The sequence below is a fragment of the Rhinoraja longicauda genome, chromosome 11 (assembly GCF_053455715.1).
Source record: "Rhinoraja longicauda isolate Sanriku21f chromosome 11, sRhiLon1.1, whole genome shotgun sequence".
Classification (NCBI taxonomy): Eukaryota; Metazoa; Chordata; class Chondrichthyes; order Rajiformes; family Arhynchobatidae; genus Rhinoraja; species Rhinoraja longicauda.
The window spans coordinates 13,843,943-13,864,181 of record NC_135963.1 but is presented as its reverse complement, the minus strand read 5'-3'; the positions used below and the strand labels follow the sequence as shown (position 1 = coordinate 13,864,181).

Below are 20,239 nucleotides of genomic sequence, written 5' to 3'. Positions count from 1 at the left end.
GTACAGCACCTGTAGTCAGGATCGAACCTGAGTCTCCGGCGCTGCATTCGCTGTAAGGCAGCAACTCTACCGCTGTGCCACCATGCCCTAGATCTTCAGCTTCCTCACACACTCCAAAGACGCACAGGTTTATAGGTTAATTGGCTTGGTGTAAATGTAAAATTGTCCCTAGTGTGTGTAGGGTAGTGTTAATGTATGGGGATCGTTGGTCGGCGAGGACTCAGTGGGCCGAAGGGCCTGTTTTCACGCTGTATCTCTAAACTACAGGGAGAAGGCAGGAACGGGGTACTGATTGAGAATGATCAGCCATGATCACATTGAATGGCGGTGCTGGCTTGAAGGGCCGAATGGCCTCCTCCTGCACCTATTGTCTATTGTAACTAAACTAAACTACAAGGAGAGGAAAAGCAATTTTCTCATTATAATGACTGGTGGATAAAGGTACCTTTCACCCCCTGAGGCAACACAAATAATTCACGTGCAGTATCAACATTAATAATGGTCTTTTCAAGCCTTCCTCATTAGTCACATACCCTGGCACCACCAGATTTTAGCATGTAGTGCTGATTAATGTTTCTTTTGTCAACACCCAACAATATCATAAGATATGATGAGATATCACACAGAAATGCAGTCCTCTCCAGCTGTACCACTAAGGTCATCCACCTCTTGAGGAAGAGGTGCATCCATTGGAAGTTGGAACTCCATGCTAGTGTTTAACCAATTTAAATGACCACTCTTAGGATCACATAAATGTTCGTCAGTAGATTTTCTACCCAGGCTAAAGCAGCGAATGCTTCCCCTCAATACTATAAGTGTATGTTTGCAGCCTAAAACTACCGATAGTCAAAATTGCTTGGTAATGTCACTGTTAGCCATGATTATTTTTACATTGCTTGCATGGAATTAGACTGAGCAGACAATACCATTGCATGTCTACTCCACAAACTCTCAACACAGAAGTCAGGCACAGAGTGCAAAAGCTCTCAAACTCTATCCCCTAAGGGCTAGAGGAATTCAAAAAGAATAATTGCATTTCAGTATAAAGCAATTGCTGAGTATGAATTAAAGAGCACGATTTTCTAATGTTGAAACTGTAAGCTTAAGAATTCTGACCAAGAGCAAAATATGGTGTTAGGAACACATGGAATGATGGACTTAAATAGCTTATTTACAGTTGATTAAATGCATAGGGTTGACCGATTCCCTTTCCATAAAATGTTCTGACTAACAATGCATGAATCTACCCATGTATAATTGAAAGACTAACATGGACAATGAAATTTATTTAACTTCACTCAAGTAAAATACCATCTCTTGAGCTTTCAATAGAAATCATCTAAAACCTTATTATTTATGTTTTACGATAAAAGGTACTGTAGAATAAGCTGTGCTTTAGTTTTAGTTTCTAACTCAAGGTTGCCCTAGTTCCAGTTTAATATTGCTGATGTTCTTGCATTGGGTGGTTTAACTAAAGTTAATAAAAGAAAAATCTAGCTCACAATGCTGAAGATTAAAATAACAAAACATGGCTGTTTGCATCCTCAACTGCGGATTTAAATAGAATCTAGATATAAGAGGATGTGATAATGTGTTATGAATATTAGAAATATGAACATCACACACAGTGCCAGCTCTAGGTTTCAACCACTTTGTCCATATAGGCTAGACCATGGAAGAATGGCATTTTTCTTGTCCTGATGGATGTTAAGGACAGTACATTGGTTCAGCTGTTATCATTGCTAGTTTTTATTTTTCACTGAGTTTAAATGACTTAGCTGCCATGCTTGAATTTAATTTCATGTTTTTGGACCAATGGTTCACAGCATTAAATACGAGTTAAGTTTCTGAACCACAGCAATGTATGAGATCCAACATCAGCCATGATCACATTGAATGGCGGTGCTGGCTCGAAGGGCCGAATTGCCTACTCCTGCACCTATTATCTATTGTCTATTGTCCATTGTCTATTGTCTATTGTCTATAAAAGAAAATAAATGCTTTAACAGGAACAATTGAACAGCCTCCATACAGGCTCCCTCTGCAACAAATGCACCGTCAACAATTATTGCAAGCAAGAAAATCTTGGTGACAACTCCCAACTGAAACAGTGATAAAATATCACTTATAATAAAATATCACTTATTATAAAATATCACTAGTAACAGTGAAACATATCTTTTGTTACCCATGTTTATAAACCTCGCGTAGGAAAGAACTGCAGATGCTGGTTTAAATCGAAGGTAGACACAAAATGCTGGAGTAACTCAGCAGGACAGGCAGCATCTCTGGAGAGAAGGAATGGGCGACGTTTCGGGTCGAGACCCTTCTTCACAGGGGTCTTGACCCGAAACACCACCCATTCTGAATTTCTCTCCAGAGATGCTGCCTGTCCCGCTGAGATACCCAACATTTTGTGTCTACCTTCTTTATAAACCTGGTGCTGTAACAATACTGCTTCAGTTGGGAGTTGTTTCTGCTATGGCTTATTTTCTTAGACCTCATCTCCTCTTCTCTGCCGGTTCCCCATTCCCCTTCACTCATGGATCTTGCAAAATTGATATTAATTGTGTTCATCCCTGGAAAATGGAGCTTATGAAATTGTAATTAAATCACCAGTTCCCGGAATTGGCAGGAAGATGTGGTAAATTGGTAGATTCTCCCGAACGATTTTATTCCTCGAGGAAATTGTCATATTGAATGTGATTTTGGACGTCGATCAGATCAGTAATATCTTACCCCAGCTGATGTGCAAAATGAAAAAAAAAATCTTAATGTTAAAAGTGTTTTCCCCTAATCACAGGAGAGGTTACCCTTTTAACATTATGATTCGGGAATATTGTATGAACAGGCTGAAAATGGACTCTATTCTGCTTTTAATAGTACAACACCTGATAACCAGATGCTTGCTGGTGATTCTTGGGTCTGAAATGAATGCATTTGTTTCTCCAGTATTGATTTTTACTTAGTGGGTAAACTTGCCTCTCTGGTAACCTGCAGTGGCTATGCTAATGGCACCAATGAAATAAAAAATATCAATAAAAAGATAAAAGGACAGACAAATGTGAGCCATATTGGCCTTCAATACTAATTAAGGGGATTTAAAATATGGGTCAATATTAAATGTACCATTATATCAAAAATTTGGATGGGAAAGGTTTAGGGATATGGGCCAAATGTAGGCAACGGAACTAGGTTAGATGGGGCATCTTGGTCAGCATGGACAAGTTGAGCCAAAGACTCTGTTTCAGTGCTGTATGATTCTATGACCCTAGATTCATAGAAAAGTCATGGACACAAGGAAGTGAATATGGGGAACCAGTCCTTTGTATTTCTACTGATGCAGAGTCTCCATATGGAGCAGTGCACCCAGCACAACAAGGAAATGTTGTACCTGTGGAAGTGGATGAGCAATGCCCTTAGTGCAAGAATGCGATGTACCTGTGCATCCGAGGCCTTGAGAAATGGATGCCTGTGGCAGCAGCCCACTAACAGAACCTAATCATGTCTAACAGGCATGCATAAAGTACAATCTATAAACCAACATCTGACTAAGATATAGAAAAGTCAGTGCTGTTACCAATCATTCAGTAAAGTTTTAATTAACAATTAACCTTTAGAATGCTCAAGCGTGAAATCGCAGTCACATATTCTGCAGGCTGTAGGTCAAGCATCACAGAATAACAAAGAATTGCACGCAGCAAAGACATTTTCTTAATTAACAGTTAAATAGAAAGGGGAATTGGAAAGATCTCCAGCGATCGATCTTACGTCAAATATCATGTTTCAATTGGAAGGTGCAAATCTTAATATCTCATAAAAGTACAAACCATGGCTGCAGGTCCAGCAAAGGCCAAGCTGAGCAACATTAGGAAAGGGATGATTTCCTGAGAGGGTTCAATGTACGGCATGCTGAGTGTCCTGTCATGGCAGCTGAAGCCCGAGCGAACTGGCTTGAAGACATCAGTAAGCTCCAGGAAATATAGACTGACAATTGAGGAGGCCAGTATAGGCAGCTGAGGAAAGAAAATGAGAGAAGATGCCAAGTACATAACAAGCAACTTAGAGTCATAGAGTTATGAAGTCATACAGCGTGGACACAGGCCCTTCGGCCCAACTTGCCCATATCGACCAACGTGTCCCATCTACACTAGTCCAACCTGCCTGCATTTGGCCCATGTCCCTTGAAAGCCTGCCCTATCCATGTACCTGTCTAAATGTTTCTTAAATGTTGCGATAGTACCTGCCTCAACTATCTCCTCTTGCTATTCGTGCGTGAAAAAGTTACCCCTCAGGTTCCTGTTAAATCTTTCCTCCTCTCACCTTAAACCTATGTCCTCTGGTTCTCGATTTCCATACTCTAGGCAAAAGAATCTGTACGTTTACCCAATCTATTCCTCTCGTGATTTTGTACACCTCTATAAGATCGCCCGTCATCTTCCTAAGCTCCAAGGAAAAGAGTCCTAGCTTGCTCAACCTTTCCCTATAACTCAGGCACTCGAGTCCTGGCAACATCATTGGAAATCTGCCCTGCACCCTTTCCAGCTTGACAACATCTATCCTATAGCATGGTGCCCAAAACAGAACAGAAATACTGGGTGAAAAAGTTTTTCCTCATCTCCGTCCTAAATGGCCTACCCCTTATTCTTCAACTGTGACCCCTGGTTCTGGACTCCCCCAACATCGGGAACATTTTTTCTGCATCTAGCCTGTCTAATCCCTTAAGAATTTTCTATGTTTCTATAAGATCCTTCTAAATTTCAGTGATAGTGTATTCCAATTAAACAGTGTATCTCAATAAACTCGCATGTAACACTCTTAAATAAATGCAATTATCCAACATATAGAAAAAGCAGTGAAAACAAAATAGTTATGCAACTTATTGGAGCTACAGATTGATATCATCTTTTTATCTGTCAAAATGCTAATAATTTCAGCGATCCATTGTCCCTTTGATTCTACTGGTCTACTAGCAATAACCATACTAATCAGATCATTCCATTAGATAGACACAAAATGCTGGAGTAACTCAGCGGGACAGGCAACATCTGTGGAGAGAAGGAAGGGGTGATGTTTCGGGTTGAAACCCTTCTTCAAATTGTCAGCTGGTACTTGTACAATGGAAAATAAATAGCAGAGGTTTTCATGAATAAAGTCAGGAAAGCAAGGTTGTAATTATAATTATTTTTAAAAATGGGTTGGAAAATTGGGAGTTTTGTCAACAGACTGAAAAAGAACGACCTTATCAAAGGTCTCAAAATTATTTAAGGTTTTTGACCGATAACTGAGGGGGAAATATTTTTCTCTGTTTGGCTGGTATTTGGAGAGAACGTTGACTCTGGATTATAAAAACAGAATTTGGAAGATTTTTTTCCACGGAAAAGATTATAGAAGGTGGAATGAATTATGGCAAATGCATTGAGGCACTGATACATGTAAAACAAAGACAAATAATGGAATCAGAAGCCAAAACTAGCTCTGGAGACACATAGTGGACCAAGCAATATCTGTGGAGCCGAAAGAGTAGTCAACCTTCAAGACCTGAAATGTTGACAATCCTTTTGCTTCCGCAGATACTGCCTGACTCATTGAGTTCCTCCAGCAATTTACCCTTTACATTGAAACCAAATCAGGTTAAGGATTTGAAAAAGGATAGTGTGCATAAAACATCAGGATACTTCTATCTGAGCGGTTACTACAGGATCATTAGAATGTGCTAAATGTTGAACTTTCGGATATTGATTCTGTGAATCGGAAATAAAATGCTATCTACAATCTAACTGCAAAAGAAAACATATGCTTTTGAGGTCAAGTTAGAAAATTCTATGCCAAATAATTAATTTAGTCAGTTTGAGAAAGTTTTTGATAAAATGTTTCATTTACCAATGCAAGTTTTGAGAATTTGGAATTGCTGCAAAAGAGAATTAAATGTGCAATTCTGCCAAGTTTCAAGGCAGTTTCCCAATTTAACAAGCTGACTCTAGTTATCAGGGAGTTTGGATATCACTCATCCCAGCAGTAACATTGAACTTTTCTTTGCCAACTTCACAGCAACTTCCATATTTAATTAACACCATTAACAGGTAGGCTTATTTCAACTTGGTCATTTCAGCTTTCTTCAGTGCAAAATAATCACATATTTCTCAGATTTCACATAGCCAAGCACAGACGAGGTATTATAAACAACTGCGAAGCTTTCAAAGAACAGGTTATTCTGTGTTTCACTCCTATTTTGGGCAGATGATTAGTCACAAGCAGTGACCAGTGGGGTGTGGCAAGGCTCAGTGCTTGGACCCCAGTAATTTACAATAAATATTAACGATTTAGACAAAGGAATTAAATGTAACATCTCCAAGTTTGCGAGTGGCACAAAGCTGGGTGGCAGTGTAAGTTGTGAGGAGGATGCTATGAGGCTGCAGGGTGACTTGGATAGGTTGGGTAAGTGGGCAGATGCATGACAGATGCAGTATAATGTGGATAAATGTGAGGTTATCTACTTTGGTGCCAAGAACAAGAAGGCAGATTATTATCTGAATGGTGTTAGATTAGGAAAAGGTTGAGGTACAATGAGACCAGGCGTCCTTGTACATTAGTCATTGTAAGTCATCAGGCAGGTACAGCAGGCAGTGAAGAAAGCTAATGGCATGTTGGCCTTCATTGCGAGAGGATTTGAGTATAGGAGCAAGAAGGTCCTACTGCAGTTGTACAGGGCCCTGGTGAGACCGCATCTGGAGTATTGTGTGCAGTTTTCATCTCATAATTTGAGGAAGGGCATTCTAGCTACTGAGGTTCACCAGGTTAATTCCCGGGATCGCGGGACTGGCATATGATGAAAGAATGGATCGACTGGGCTTATATTCACTGGAATTTAGAAGGATGAGAGGGAATCTTAAAGAAACATATAAAATTCTTAAGGGGTTGGATAGGCTAGATGCAGGAAAAAAGTTCCCCATTTTGGGGGAGTCCAGAACCAGGAGTCACAGTTTAAGAATAAGGGGTAGTCCATTTAGGACTGAGATGAGAAAAAAACATTTTTACCCAGGGAGTTGTGAATCTGTGGAATTCTCTGCCACAGAAGGCAGTGGAAGCCAATTCACTGGATGTATTCAAGAGAGAGTTAGATACAATATAGCTCTTAGGGCTAATGGAAACAAGGGATATGGGGAGAAAGCAGGAAAGAGGTACTGATTCTGGATGATCAGCCATGATCATATTGAATGCCGGTGCTGGCTCGAAGGACCGAATGGCCTACTCCTGCACCTATTCTCTATGTTTCTATGATAGTGGCACACTTGGTGTAGAAGAGATTGCTGTGATTTTTGTTTTCCCATGGGTTTTTTAACCAAGAAGGTCCACAACACAAGCTAATTATTTAAATGTTCAGGATATCTACAGTCATTACAGCTTTTATATTCTTTCTTGATAGTGTACCGCACTCTCTGCATCTTAAAACCTGTTCTTCATGGATCCATCATGAGTCAATGACTTTCCCCACCATTGATGGGATCTATAGCAGGCGCTGCCTCAAAAAGGCAACCAGCATCATCAAGGACCCACACCACCTTGGCCACACTCTCAATTCACTCCTGCCATCGGGAAGAAGATATACGAGTCTGAAAACCAAAACCTCCAGGCTCAGGAAAAGCTTCTTCCAAACAACCATCCGACTAAAGAACACTTCAAACATCAACCAAATTTTGAATTGCAGACTGTCTTGATTGCACTGGGTTGCACTTTGGGTTTTTGCTTTGTTTTGCACTAATATTAGTTTAGTTTAGAGATACAGCGCAGAAACAAGCCCTTCGGCCCACCGATTCCGTGCCGACAAGCGATCCTCACACATTAACACTATCCTACACACATTAGGGACAATTTTACATTTTATGTCAAGCCAATTAACCTACAAACCTGTACGTCTTTGGAGTGTGAGATGAAACCGAAGATCTCGAGGAGAACCCATGCAGGTCACGGGGAGAACGTACAAATTCCATACAGACAAGCACCCATAGTCAGGATCGAACCCATGTCCCTGACGCTGTAAAGCAGTTGCTCTACTGCGACGCCACTGTGCCGCACTCTTGTAATATTGTTTTTTAATTTATTGAACATTTTTTGTTTATTTATTGTTATCTGTTGAGACTATGTTTAGAGACCTGTTATGCTGCTGCAAGTACGAATTTCATGGTTCCAATTCAGTACCAATGACAATTAAGTACTCTTGACTTCTCTAATACGGGGTGGAATCAGGAATATGCCACTCTTGGAGGCGTGTTTGCACACACTATATGTACATTATGGGGTTAATCTGTGCTTGATCTTGCATATTTTGAGATGGTCATTAAGGGGCTACATTCTTCTGCTTTCCCCAAACGCCTCCAAATACTCCCTCTATAACATTTTTCCAATTTTGAAGAGAGATTATTGACCTGAAATGCCAACCTGAATGTGTGTAGCTTTTCCCTGGTTATTTATTATAACTCTCAAACGTTCATAAAAAACAAAAATCACATTCAGATCAATAGTTAACTTCAATACCCGTCAGTAGATGCGGAATAATTTAATCTCGCTCAATAGTGACATTTATCTCCTGTCATACAATATGAAATTAAGGGAAAAGCTCCCAGGAAAATTGGGAATTGAAATGACAATATTTTCTTCCACATAATCGAGGAGGTAGTCAGTGTTTTTTTAGAGATACAACGCGGAAACAGGCCATTCGGCCCACCGAGTCCGTGTCGACCAGCGATCACCACACACTAACGTTATCCTACACACACTAGACAGCCTTCTTCCACCTCAAAAACATTGCCCGTCTCCGTCCATCCCTCTCCTCCACAGCTGCAGAAACCCTCATCCACGCCTTCATCACCTCCCGTCTGGACTACTGCAACAGCCTCCTCTATGGCGCACCCTCAAAAATCATCAGTAAACTTCAATACATTCAAAACTCCGCTGCCCGTCTACTCACCCACACCCCGATCCGTGACCATATCACCCCCGTCCTTTACAAACTCCACTGGCTCCCCATCCCCCAGAGAATCCAGTACAAAATCCTCCTCATAACCTACAAAGCCCTCCATAACCTGGCCCCATCCTACCTGAACGACCTCCTCCACAGGCACACTCCCACCTGCACCCTCCGCTCTGCTGCTGCCAATCTCCTATCCCCCCACATCCGGACCAAACTCAGATCCTGGGGGGACAGGGCTTTCTCCATCGCTGCTCCCACCCTATGGAACTCACTACCCCAAACCGTTAGAGACTCCTCCACACTCACCACATTCAAAACATCGCTGAAGTCTCACCTGTTCAGTACTGCCTTCAACCACTGAAGGTCACCTCACCTTCTGTCTCCTTTCTCTGTTTGTTTACTTATTTACTTATTTATCTATTTATTCATTTCCCTATGTTCTCTAAATCTCTGTAAAGCGTCTTTGAGTATATGAAAAGCGCTATATAAATGTAATGCATTATTATTATTATTATTATTACTAGGAACAATTTTTACATTTATACCAAGCCAATTAACCTGCAAACCTGAACGTTATGTGCTCAAACATATGCTGTATATGACAACAGTGAGTAATTCCAACAGGGAACTGTGCCAGTTTTCTTTCCAATGTTCATCAGTGGCCTTTGCAGCCACCAGCAAAAGGGTCACTATTCACCCTGAAAACCGAACTAAAGCCCGCAGATGATAAAGACAAAATTGAGGACAGAGTCCAATTGAATGGCATATCTATTTCATCACTGAGGAAACCAAGTCAATAATGCTGTCAAGAAAGATTGAATGCAGAGCTGACCATCTGTAAGGGTAAAAGGCATTTTGCACAGATAGATTTGTAGCTCCCTTAACAAGTAATAGCATTTAGCTGTGCTGGTCCAAGCAAGTGATTGATTTAGCTTGAAAAGTAAAATTGGAATGTGTTTGTCAGCATCAGTAGTATTTGTGTTCTGCAAAAACTATTCGCCCAATGACAAAATATTGCAGGTCTGTTCAGTGAAAAAAAAATTCAAATCAATCTCCTGCAGACTAAAGATGGTGCTGTATGATAGAGTCCAATGTATTGAATTGGCACATGGCATACTTACAAATAAACTGATAAAAAGAGACTTCAGTTAGCTAGAGATTTGAAGAACCATATTATCAGAGAAGGAAAGTGCTGGAGTAACTCAGATGGTCAGGCAGCATCTCTGGAGAACATGAATAGGTGATATTCTGGGTCGAGACCCTTCTTCAGACTGTTTGTAGAGGTGAAGAAGAAAGCTGGAAAAGGGGTTAACCTCTTTTTCTACACTCATCCAATCCTGCCCAAACCATTCCCTCCCAGGTACTTTCTCCTGCAACCACAGAAGATCTAACACCTGTCCCTATACCTCCTCTCTTGCCTTCATCCAAGGACCCCAGGAGTCCTTCCAGGTAAGACAGAGCACCTTCTTTAACTTCATATTCTAGTCCCTTTTCCATGTTTCTTCCCTCCCTCCCCCCCCCCCCCCCCCCCCCCCCCCCCCCCCCCGTCACCATCAGTCTAAAGAAGGATCTCGGCCTATCTATGTTCTCCAGGGATGCTGCATAACCTGTTGAGCTATTCCAGCACTTTGTGTCCTCAAGGATAAGGTTTTGAAAAAATTGAGTTATTTTTTAACATCATATTTGGAATCTGGGCACACTGACAAGGCTGGCATCTACTGCCCTTCCCTACAAGTGCCAGACCCGGGTTTGATCCAGACTACGGGTGCTGTCTGCACATAGTACGTACATTCTCCCCGTGACCATGTGGGTTTTCTCCGGGTGCTCCGGTTTCTTCCCACACTCCAAAGACATGCAGGTTTGTAGGTTAATTGGCCTTGGTAAAATTGCAAATTGTCCCTAGTGTGTAGGATAGTACTAGCGTAAGGGGTGGGTCGCTGGTTCAGTGTTGACTTGGTGGGCTTGCTTCCCTTCCCACTCCCCCCCCCCCCACCCTCCTCCCCACATGTCCCACTGTGCCATTATCTCCGGTCAGGATTTTGATGGAGGAACCTAACATGTTGCCTGTAAGGTAGCTTTTAATGAGAGCAAATATATCAGGTTGTTGCCTGATTAGTCTTCGATTAGACATACATATGGCACAGGATTAGGCCCTTCGGCCCACCGACTCTGCGCCGACCAGTGATCACGCTATACAATGGCATTGTCCTACACATTAGGGACAATTTACAATTTTTACATTATCCTACAACCCCGCACGTCTTTGGAATGTGGAAGGAAATCTGAGGAAACCCGGAGGAAACCCATGCGGTCACAGGGAGAAAGTGCAAACTCCGTACAGACAGCACCTGTTGTCAGGATCGAACTGTGCGCTGTGAGGCAGCAACTCTACCGCTGCGCCAATGTGCTGCAGTCTATGGGATAATTGTGTGAGTTTAGGCACCATCACCCAAACGTTTGTGCAGAAGGCTTTACAAGGCCAACTGGGCTGGGAGCAACGTTGGTGCACCTCAGTTAACACGAAGCTATAACCGACCAAATATGAGAAGCTGAATGTGTAGGAAAGAACTGCAGATGCTGGTTTAAATTGAAGATAGACACAAAATGCTGGAGTAACTCAGCGGGACAGGCAGCATCTCTGGAGAGAAGGAATGGATGACGTCTCGACCCGAAACATCACCCATTCCTTCTCTCCAGAGATGCTGCCTGTCCCGCTGAGTTACTCCAGCATTTTGTGATTATTTATGAGAAGCTGAATCCTCCCTTTCTACTTCTCACCTTGTTCTCAGATTGCAGGCTTGGCAATGGCATTGAATGCACTGCCTCGGCTTGTTTGCAGGAACTTACCTAATTTAAACTTAACATCAAGTTTGGTAAGAAACAGAGGCAGCCTATTAATCCTGCTGTGCCAGCACTGCCAATTTACTTGATCAAGTTCAACCCTCCACCTCGAGCCAACTTTCCCATTTAATCTCCGTATGCTTTTACTTTATCACTGTCCCTAGGACCATTTGCATTAAATACCTGGAACCCAAATGTATATTATCTTATTAATCCATTTTTCTTCATTATTAAATGGCTTGCTGACACCAGCAATTTGTTGATGGGAATAGTGAGAAAATAAAATGGAATTAGTGTATAGGAAAAAAAACTGCAGATGCTGGTTAAAATCGAAGCCAGACCCAAAATGCCGGAGTAACTCAGCGGGTCAGGCAGCATCTCGGGAGAGAAGGAATGGGTGACGTTTTGGGTCGAGACGTTTGGGTCTGAAGAAGGGTCTCGACCCGAAACGTCACCCATTCCTTCTCTCCCGAGATGCTGCCTGACCCGCTGAGTTACTCCAGCATTTTGGGTCTACCTTGGAATTAGTGTATTACATTATGGCCCATAGGACCTTTTCCTGTGCTGTACTTTTCTATGTTCGATAAAAGAGGCTAATTGGTGGAGAAAGCGGCCTGAGCTCTAGTAGAATTTAAAATGTTAAATGTCACATATCAAAAAAAACAAAGATTTATTTTTTTTCTTTCTTACTTATTTGCCTATTGTAATGGAATTCATTATATTAATTACTGGACAATCAACAATCGAAGAATAGACCATTGATCCCAATTTCCACCCTGCCCTCAAATTCATTTAGATTATCTTTGACACCTCTCTCCACTTTCTTGATTAGTTTAGTTTAGTTTAGAGATACAGCGCGGAAACAGGCCTTTCAGCCCACCGAGTCCGCGCCGACCAATGATCCCCACACACTGACACTACCCTACACACACACTAGGGACAATTTACAATTTTACCAAGCAAATTAGCCTACAAACCTGTACATCTTTGGAGTGTGGGAGGAAACCGGAGATACCGGAGAAAACCAATGCAGGTCACGGTGAGAATGTACAACCTCCGTACAGATTGTACACCCGTAGTCAGGATTGAACCCGGGTCTCTGGGACTGTAAGGCGGCAACTCTACTACTGTGTCACTGTGCAGCCCTGACCTTTCTGTCTCCATCACAAGGAACAGGCTATCAACTGATGTCTATCACAAACCTATCGACTCCCACAGTTAGCTGGACTGCAGCTCATAGAAACATAGAAACATAGAAAATAGGTGCAGGAGGAGGCCATTTCGCCCTTCGAGCTTGCACCGCCATTCAATATGATCATGGCTGATCATGCAACTCAGTATCCCGTAACTGCCTTCTCTCCATACCCCCTGATCCCTTTAGCCACAAGGGTCACATCTAACTCCCTCTTAAATATAGCCAATGAACTGGCCTCAACTACCCTCTGTGGTAGAGAATTCCAGATTCACCACTCTCTGTGTGAAAAAAAACGTTCTCATCTCGGTCCTAAAAGACTTCCCCCTTATCCTTAAACTGTGACCCCTTGTTCTGGACTTCCCCAACATCAGGAACAATCTTCCTGCATCCAGCCTGTCCAACCCCTTAAGAATTTTGTAAGTTTCTATAAGATCCCCCCTCAATCTTCTAAATTCCAGCGAGTACAAGCCGAGTCTATCCAGTCTTTCTTCATATGAAAGTCCTGCCATCCCAGGAATCAAACTGGTGAACCTTCTCTGTACTCCCTCTATGGTAAGAATGTCTTTCCTCAGATTAGGAGACCAAAACTGTATGCATCCCACCCTGCCTCTGGCAAAGATGCTATCCCCTACTCTCAACTTCTCCATCTTCTATGCATCTGTTGCCAAGATCTGGCATTCCATTCTAGGACACCCGAGATGTCCTCTTTCTTTAGTAAACATGGATTCCCCAATCTATGCTGGATATAGATGGATCCCTCACCCAGCGTTTCCTCTGTGTCCCATAGTTCTGCTCTCAATCCCCGCTCCTGCCAGACGGAACAAGGATAGAATTCCCCTGGTCCTCACCTTTCACCCCACCAGCCTCTGCATCTAATACATCATCCACCAACACTTCCATCATCTCCACGACCAGTCATATCTTCCTATCCCCACACCTTTCCGCCTTCCACAGAGACTGCTCCCTCCGCAACTCTCTGGTCCACTCATCCCTTCCTACCCAAACCACCCCCACCCAGATACGTTCACAAGTGATAGGAATAGAATAAGGCCATTCGGCCCATCGAGTCTTCTCCGCCATTCAATCATGGCTGATCTCTGCCTCCCAACCCCATTTTCCTGCCTTCTCCGCATAACCCTTGACACACGTTCTAATCAAGAATTTGTCTATCTCTGCCTTAAAGATATCCACTGACTTGGCCTCCACAGCCCTCTGTGGCAATGAGTTCCACAGATTAACTACCCTCTGACTAAAGAAGTTCCTCCTCAACAACTTTCTAAAAGAGCGCCCTTTAATTCTGAGGCTATGACCTCTGGTCCTAGACTCTCCCACTAGTGGAAACATCCTCTCCACATCCACCCTATCCAAGCCTTTCACTATTCAGTATGCTTCAATGAGGTCCCCCACCTCATCCTTCTAAACGCCAGCAAGTAGAGGCCCAGTTCTGTTAAATGATCATCATATGATAACCCTCTCCATCCTGGAATCATTCTTGTAAACCTCCTCTGGACCCTCTCCAGAGCAAGCACATCCTTCCTCAGATATGGGGCCCAAACTTGCTCACAGTACTCCAAATGCGGCCTAATGCAGCGCCTTATAGAGCCTCGGCATTACTTTCCCCTGCATCTGCAGGAGCACAAAACTAACCCCACTCCCCCTTCTTCCCCCTTCTCTTCTCTCCCCTGTGCTCCATTGAATGTGCACCCATTTCTCTCCCCCCCCCCCCTCTCCTCCACCTACATTCCATCCTCCAACCTCACAATTCACAACTCATCATTCCTTTTGTCTCGTCTCTGGCCTTTGTCCAACCCATCTGCCTATCAACCCACCCCCCCTCCCCCATCCCATCACCTGTCTCCACTATTACCTTCCAGGCTATTTCCTACCTCTCCTCTCTTCTGGATCTCTCCCACCCCCCCCCCCCCCCTCCCTCCAACTCCCCCTTCAAACAGTGAATACCATCTATCCATGTTCTCCAGAAATGCTGCCCGACCCGCTGAGTTACTCCAGCATTGTGTATCCTTTTATAGATTCTGAGAGAATAGTGTTAAGTCCCCAATAGCGTGTTGCTTTGGAGATGTAAGGAGATGCCTCAGCAAGCAAAAACAAAAGACTTTCTACTCTGTTTGGTGCCTGCCCGATGGCTGTGCTACAAAATTCAATGAGTGTTCGTGGGTTAAGTCTATTTGACATTCCTCCTTGGGCTTCATTTGGGTCCATGCATCGAAGGAAGAGATCACCCCGAAAGGGAAAGCAGGTCATCACCTGAGGTAGAAATTCTGAAGATGGCTGAAATGAATATAAAATTCTCCAACACACCGTGAATGGATTTTGATGACTGCTTAGGTTCCCTTGGCAACCCTACATGCCAAGAACTTTCTGCTGTTCCCAAGGCCCACTGTTGCCATGGTGTGATTTAACACAAGCACCTGATGGAGCTGCAAACATGCTCCTGATAATATTCCTCCATTAAACTCTTTCTTCCCTGATAGATTAAAAAAAAAATTTTTTGATCGCATTAAGAGGATGTCACACCAATTGCTGGCAAGCTCAAGTTGACTGTTACGAAAGGCAAGGACTCTGAAAAGACATGTCAAAAAGGTATATTAAGATGTCAAAACTAAGCTTACAGTAAGGCTTGTAGCGTGTTAATGGTTAAAAGAAAAATCAAACTTTGCTTGTTTAATTTAGATTCATTCCTGCAATGCAAAACATTGCTAACACCATTTGCCCACGTTAAGCCCACATTCTTCTATTTCTTTCCTGTTCAAGTACTTGTCCAAATGCCTTTAAAACAATTTAATTGTATCTGCCTTCATTTCCTCCTCTGGTTGCTCATTCCAGATATTCGCCACCCTTTGTGTGAAAAACCCACCTCTCCGATCTCCTTCCACTATCCTTTAGAAAGGAGATCAGGCGGAACTTCTTTTGTTTTGAAGGTGGTGAATCTGTGGAGGCCAATTAACAGGGATTTTTAAAGTGGAGATTGACAAGGTGTTGATTAATAAGGATGTCAACGTTTATGGGGATAAGGCTGGAGAATGGGGTTGAAAGGGATAGATAGATCAACCATGATTGAATGGTGGAGTAGACTCAATGGGCCGAATGGCCCAATTCTGCTACTATGACTTATGAACATGACTTTCCCCACTATCTCCTTAAAACTGTCCCCTTGAATTCCAGATACCGCTGTCCTGGGAAAACGATTCTGGCTATTTATCCTATATATGCCCTTCACAATTTTATGATTTTCTATAAGGTTACTTCTCAGCCTCCTACATCTTACTAAGAATAACCTCTGCCCATCCAATCTCTCCTTATAACTATAGTCTATTCCATGCAACATCCTGGTGAATCTCATCTCCACTCTCTCTCTCTATTGCTGTTGCAACCTTGCTGAAGTGTGGCGATCTGAATTGGACACAAGACTCCAAGTACGTCTAACAAATATTGGGTACATGATGTCCCAACTCTTATACTCAATGCCTAAGTCTATGAATCTGGATGTGGAGAGGATGTTTCCTCAAGTGGGAGAGTCTAGCACCAGAGGCCATTGTCTCAGAATAAGAGGATGGACTGTTAGAAAGGGGAAGAGGAGGAATTTCTTTCGTCAGAGGTGGTGGATCTGTGGAATTCATTGCCACAAACAGCTGTGGAGACCAGGTCAATGGATATTTTTAAGGCAGAGATTGACAGATTCTTAATTAGTAAGGGTGTCAGGGGCTATGGGAAGAAGGCAGGAGAATGGAGTTGAGAGGGAAAGATAGACCAGCCATGATTGAATGGCAGAGTAGACTTGATGGGCCGAAATCCTGCTCCTGTGCATTATGAACTTAGGAACCTATGACGACAGGTATACCAAATGCCTTTTTCATTGCCTGTGTGTCCCCTTGACTGGATTCATTCCATCTGCCACTACTTCACCCAACTTTATAACCGATCTATGTCCACCGTATCCTTAGACAACCTTTTTTCTAATCTACGACTCTAACAAATTTTGTGTCAGCTGCAAATAGATCCCTTATGTCCTCATGCAAGTAATTAATATATATTGTAAAGGTCACAGCACTGACCATGTATTACAGATTTCCAGTCAAATAAACCCCCACCCACCACTTCCCTCTGCCTTCTATCACAGAGCCAAAATCTAGGTCTAAAACCTGTTTTTAAGACCAGGAGCAGAATTAGGCCATTCGGCCCATCATGTCTGTTCCACCATTCCATCATGGCTGCTCTATTTTTCCCTCTCAACCCCATTCTCCTGCCTTCTCCCCATAACCTTCGATGCCCTTACTAATCAAGAACCTATCAACCTCTGCTTTAAAAATACGCAATGACTTGGCCTCCACAGCCATCTGTGACAATGAATTCCACAAATTCAACATCCTGTGGTTAAAGAAATTCACTCATTTCCATTCTAGCTTTTCAACTCTATTTAGGCAAGATTACATTGATATGATAAATGACTATGAAAATGCTGTAATGTGTAATGGTGTTTACATTAGGCTTTTAATCCCTGATGACATGATGAGTATATGGTTTCATGCTATTTAATTAACTGGTCATAATAGGAAGGATGTAAATAAAATAGGAAATGCAATTTTTGTAAAACAAATCAAATAATTTTGTTGTTTTACACTCAAGTCTAAACCAGAAGCTCCTATAAATTGACCACATAGCAAAATTTACCATCCAAAACTAATGGGTGGATAGAAATGAAGATGTGCTGACAAGGATCATTTAGCCTTCTCTTCATTGGACTCTGTTTTTTTACGGTGCAAATTGGAAGAAAGGGATTCTGCTTAAATACTTTTTCTGGCTGTGGACTTCCATCTTGAAGCATTCATGCCTCTGTTTGTGAAAGTTGTGAATTCTAATCCTACTACAAAGAGTTAGCACATAATAATCTTTCCAGTGCAGCGATGTGGGAGCATTGTATTTACGTAAGGCATTAAACCGACTTGCTGCTACCACTTTTTTCAGGTCAGCACACAAGATCCCATGGCACTGGCATAAAAAGATTGCTCTGATTTCCTGATGGTCCTCATCAATCATAACAGAAACAATGGATGTCGGAGAAGTGTTAAGACATTGAATCCTCCAAATCTGTCCTGCCATTCAATACAACCATTGCTGATCCCTAGTCTCAATACCATTTGCATTCTATCTCCCCTCATATCTATTGATATTTTTGTGTCTAGAAATCAAACAATTTCTTTCTTAAATATATGCAGTGACTTGATCTTCACTGTCTACTATGACTAGCATATTAGTTGGTTCGATGACCATTGGGCAAAGAAATTTCTCCTCATCCTAGCCCTAAATGTCTTATTCCGTATATCTCAAAACTATGATCCCTTGTTCTAGATCCACCTACCTTTGCCCAACCCAGTCAAGGGAACGCTAGTTAACATTGAGCTCATAAACCCTAGAGTGGAGATGGTTATGAAGAATTATATTGGGATCTTGATCAGCCGGGCAAATGCACCGAGGAATGGCACATAGAGTTTAAATCATGAGGAGTTGCATTTTAGGAAGTGAAACCAGGGCAGGATCTTCGCAGTGAACATCATGGCCTTGGGAATGTTTAGAGCAGATTTCACCATCGAGTCCACTCCACCATTCAATCATGGCTGATCTCTGCCCCATATCCCCACTTTCCTGCCTTCTCCCCATAATCCTTGACACCCGTTCTAATCAAGAATTGGTCCATCTCTGCCTTAAAAATATCCACTGATCCACAGGTTTAGAGAGATATGGGCCAAATGCAAGCTATGGGACTAGATCAGAAGAGGCATCTTGGTCAGTATGGACAAGTTGGGTCAAAGGAATTGTTTCCATATTGTATGACTCTATGAGTGTATGAGAAGCAGTCAGAGGTAGCAGATGCATCGGGTTGTCATCTTCCAAAGATTCTTGAATGGTTCCCACAAATTGGGAACGCCTTGAAATGCATTTGCACTATTCATTTCAAATATTTATTGAGACAAGGATTTAAACAATTTCTCCATTCTCTAAAGTGAATAATGTTGTTTCAGTTTGCCTATTATATACTGATTTGTCGCCAACTACCTTATGTTGATGGTTTCTACTTTTGCTTATGCCCCATAAATGGAAACACTATCTTTATATTTACTCTAGCTAAACCGCCATAAGTTCAAAGATCTTAACTAGGTTTGGCAACAATTCTGCCCACGACCACAGAGAGTTGTGGATGTAGCCCAGTCCATCACACAAACCAACCTCCTCCTGCCATTAACTCCATCTTCACTTCACACTCCCTCAGGATCACTGCCAACATAATCAAGGACCATTTTCATTCCAGGATTTAAAAAAACTCTGACTATTTACCCTATCTATACTTCTCAATTTTATATACTATTATGTCACTCCTCAGACTCCAACACTGTGGCACTTGGGCAGCATGATGGCGTAGCGGTAGAACTACTGCCTTACAGAGCCATGAGGGCAGTTTTTTACGCAAAGGGTGGTAGATGTATGGAGCGAGCTACCGGAGGAGATAGTTGAGGCAGATACTATAACAACGTTTAAGAAACATTTAGATAAGTATATGGATAGGATCGGTTTAGAGGGATATGAGCCAAACGCAGGTAAGTGGGACTAGTGTGGATGGGGCGAGTTGGTCGGTGTGGGCAAGTTGGGCCGAAGGGCCTGTTTTCACGCTGTATGACTCTATGACTCTATAACTGGACTCTGGCATTTAGGTTGAGATGTGTACTGCCTGCATGTCCATGCCCCCATTGTTAGGGTGACTCATCAGTATGATTAGTACAGGTGGCAGAGGTTATGGGGAGAAGGCAGGAAAATTGGGTGGAGAGGGGAAGATAGACCATCCATGATTGAATGGCAGAGTAGACTTAAGGTCATAAGGGATAGGAGTAGAATTAGGCCATTTGGCCCATCAAATCCACCATTCAATCATGGCTGATCTATCTATCCCTCCTAACCCCATTCTCCTGCCTTTTCTCCATAACCTCTGACACCTGTACTAATCAAGAACTTATCTATCTCTGCCTATCTCTGCCTTAAAAACATCCACTGACTTGGTCTCCACAGCCTTCTGTGGCAAAGAATTCCACCGTTTCACCACCCTCTGGCTAAAGAAATTTCTCCTTATCTCCTTCCTAAAAGAAAGTCCTTTAATTCTGAGGCTATGAACTCTAGTCCCAGACTCTCCCAGTAGTAGAAACATCCTCTCCACATCCACTCTC

The 20,239-nt window shown here is 42.5% G+C and overlaps 1 protein-coding gene across 3 annotated transcripts in view; it reads right to left on the bottom strand.

Annotated features, from left to right (window-relative positions):
• plppr4a (phospholipid phosphatase related 4a) overlaps positions 1-20,239 on the bottom strand; it is a 77,185-nt gene that overhangs the window by 36,748 nt on the left and 20,198 nt on the right. For all 3 annotated transcript variants that reach the window (XM_078408291.1, XM_078408289.1, XM_078408290.1), the window contains one exon: positions 3,831-4,016. In XM_078408291.1, coding sequence (XP_078264417.1) covers positions 3,831-4,016 — 186 coding nt within the window. The remainder of the gene's footprint in view (positions 1-3,830; positions 4,017-20,239) is intronic.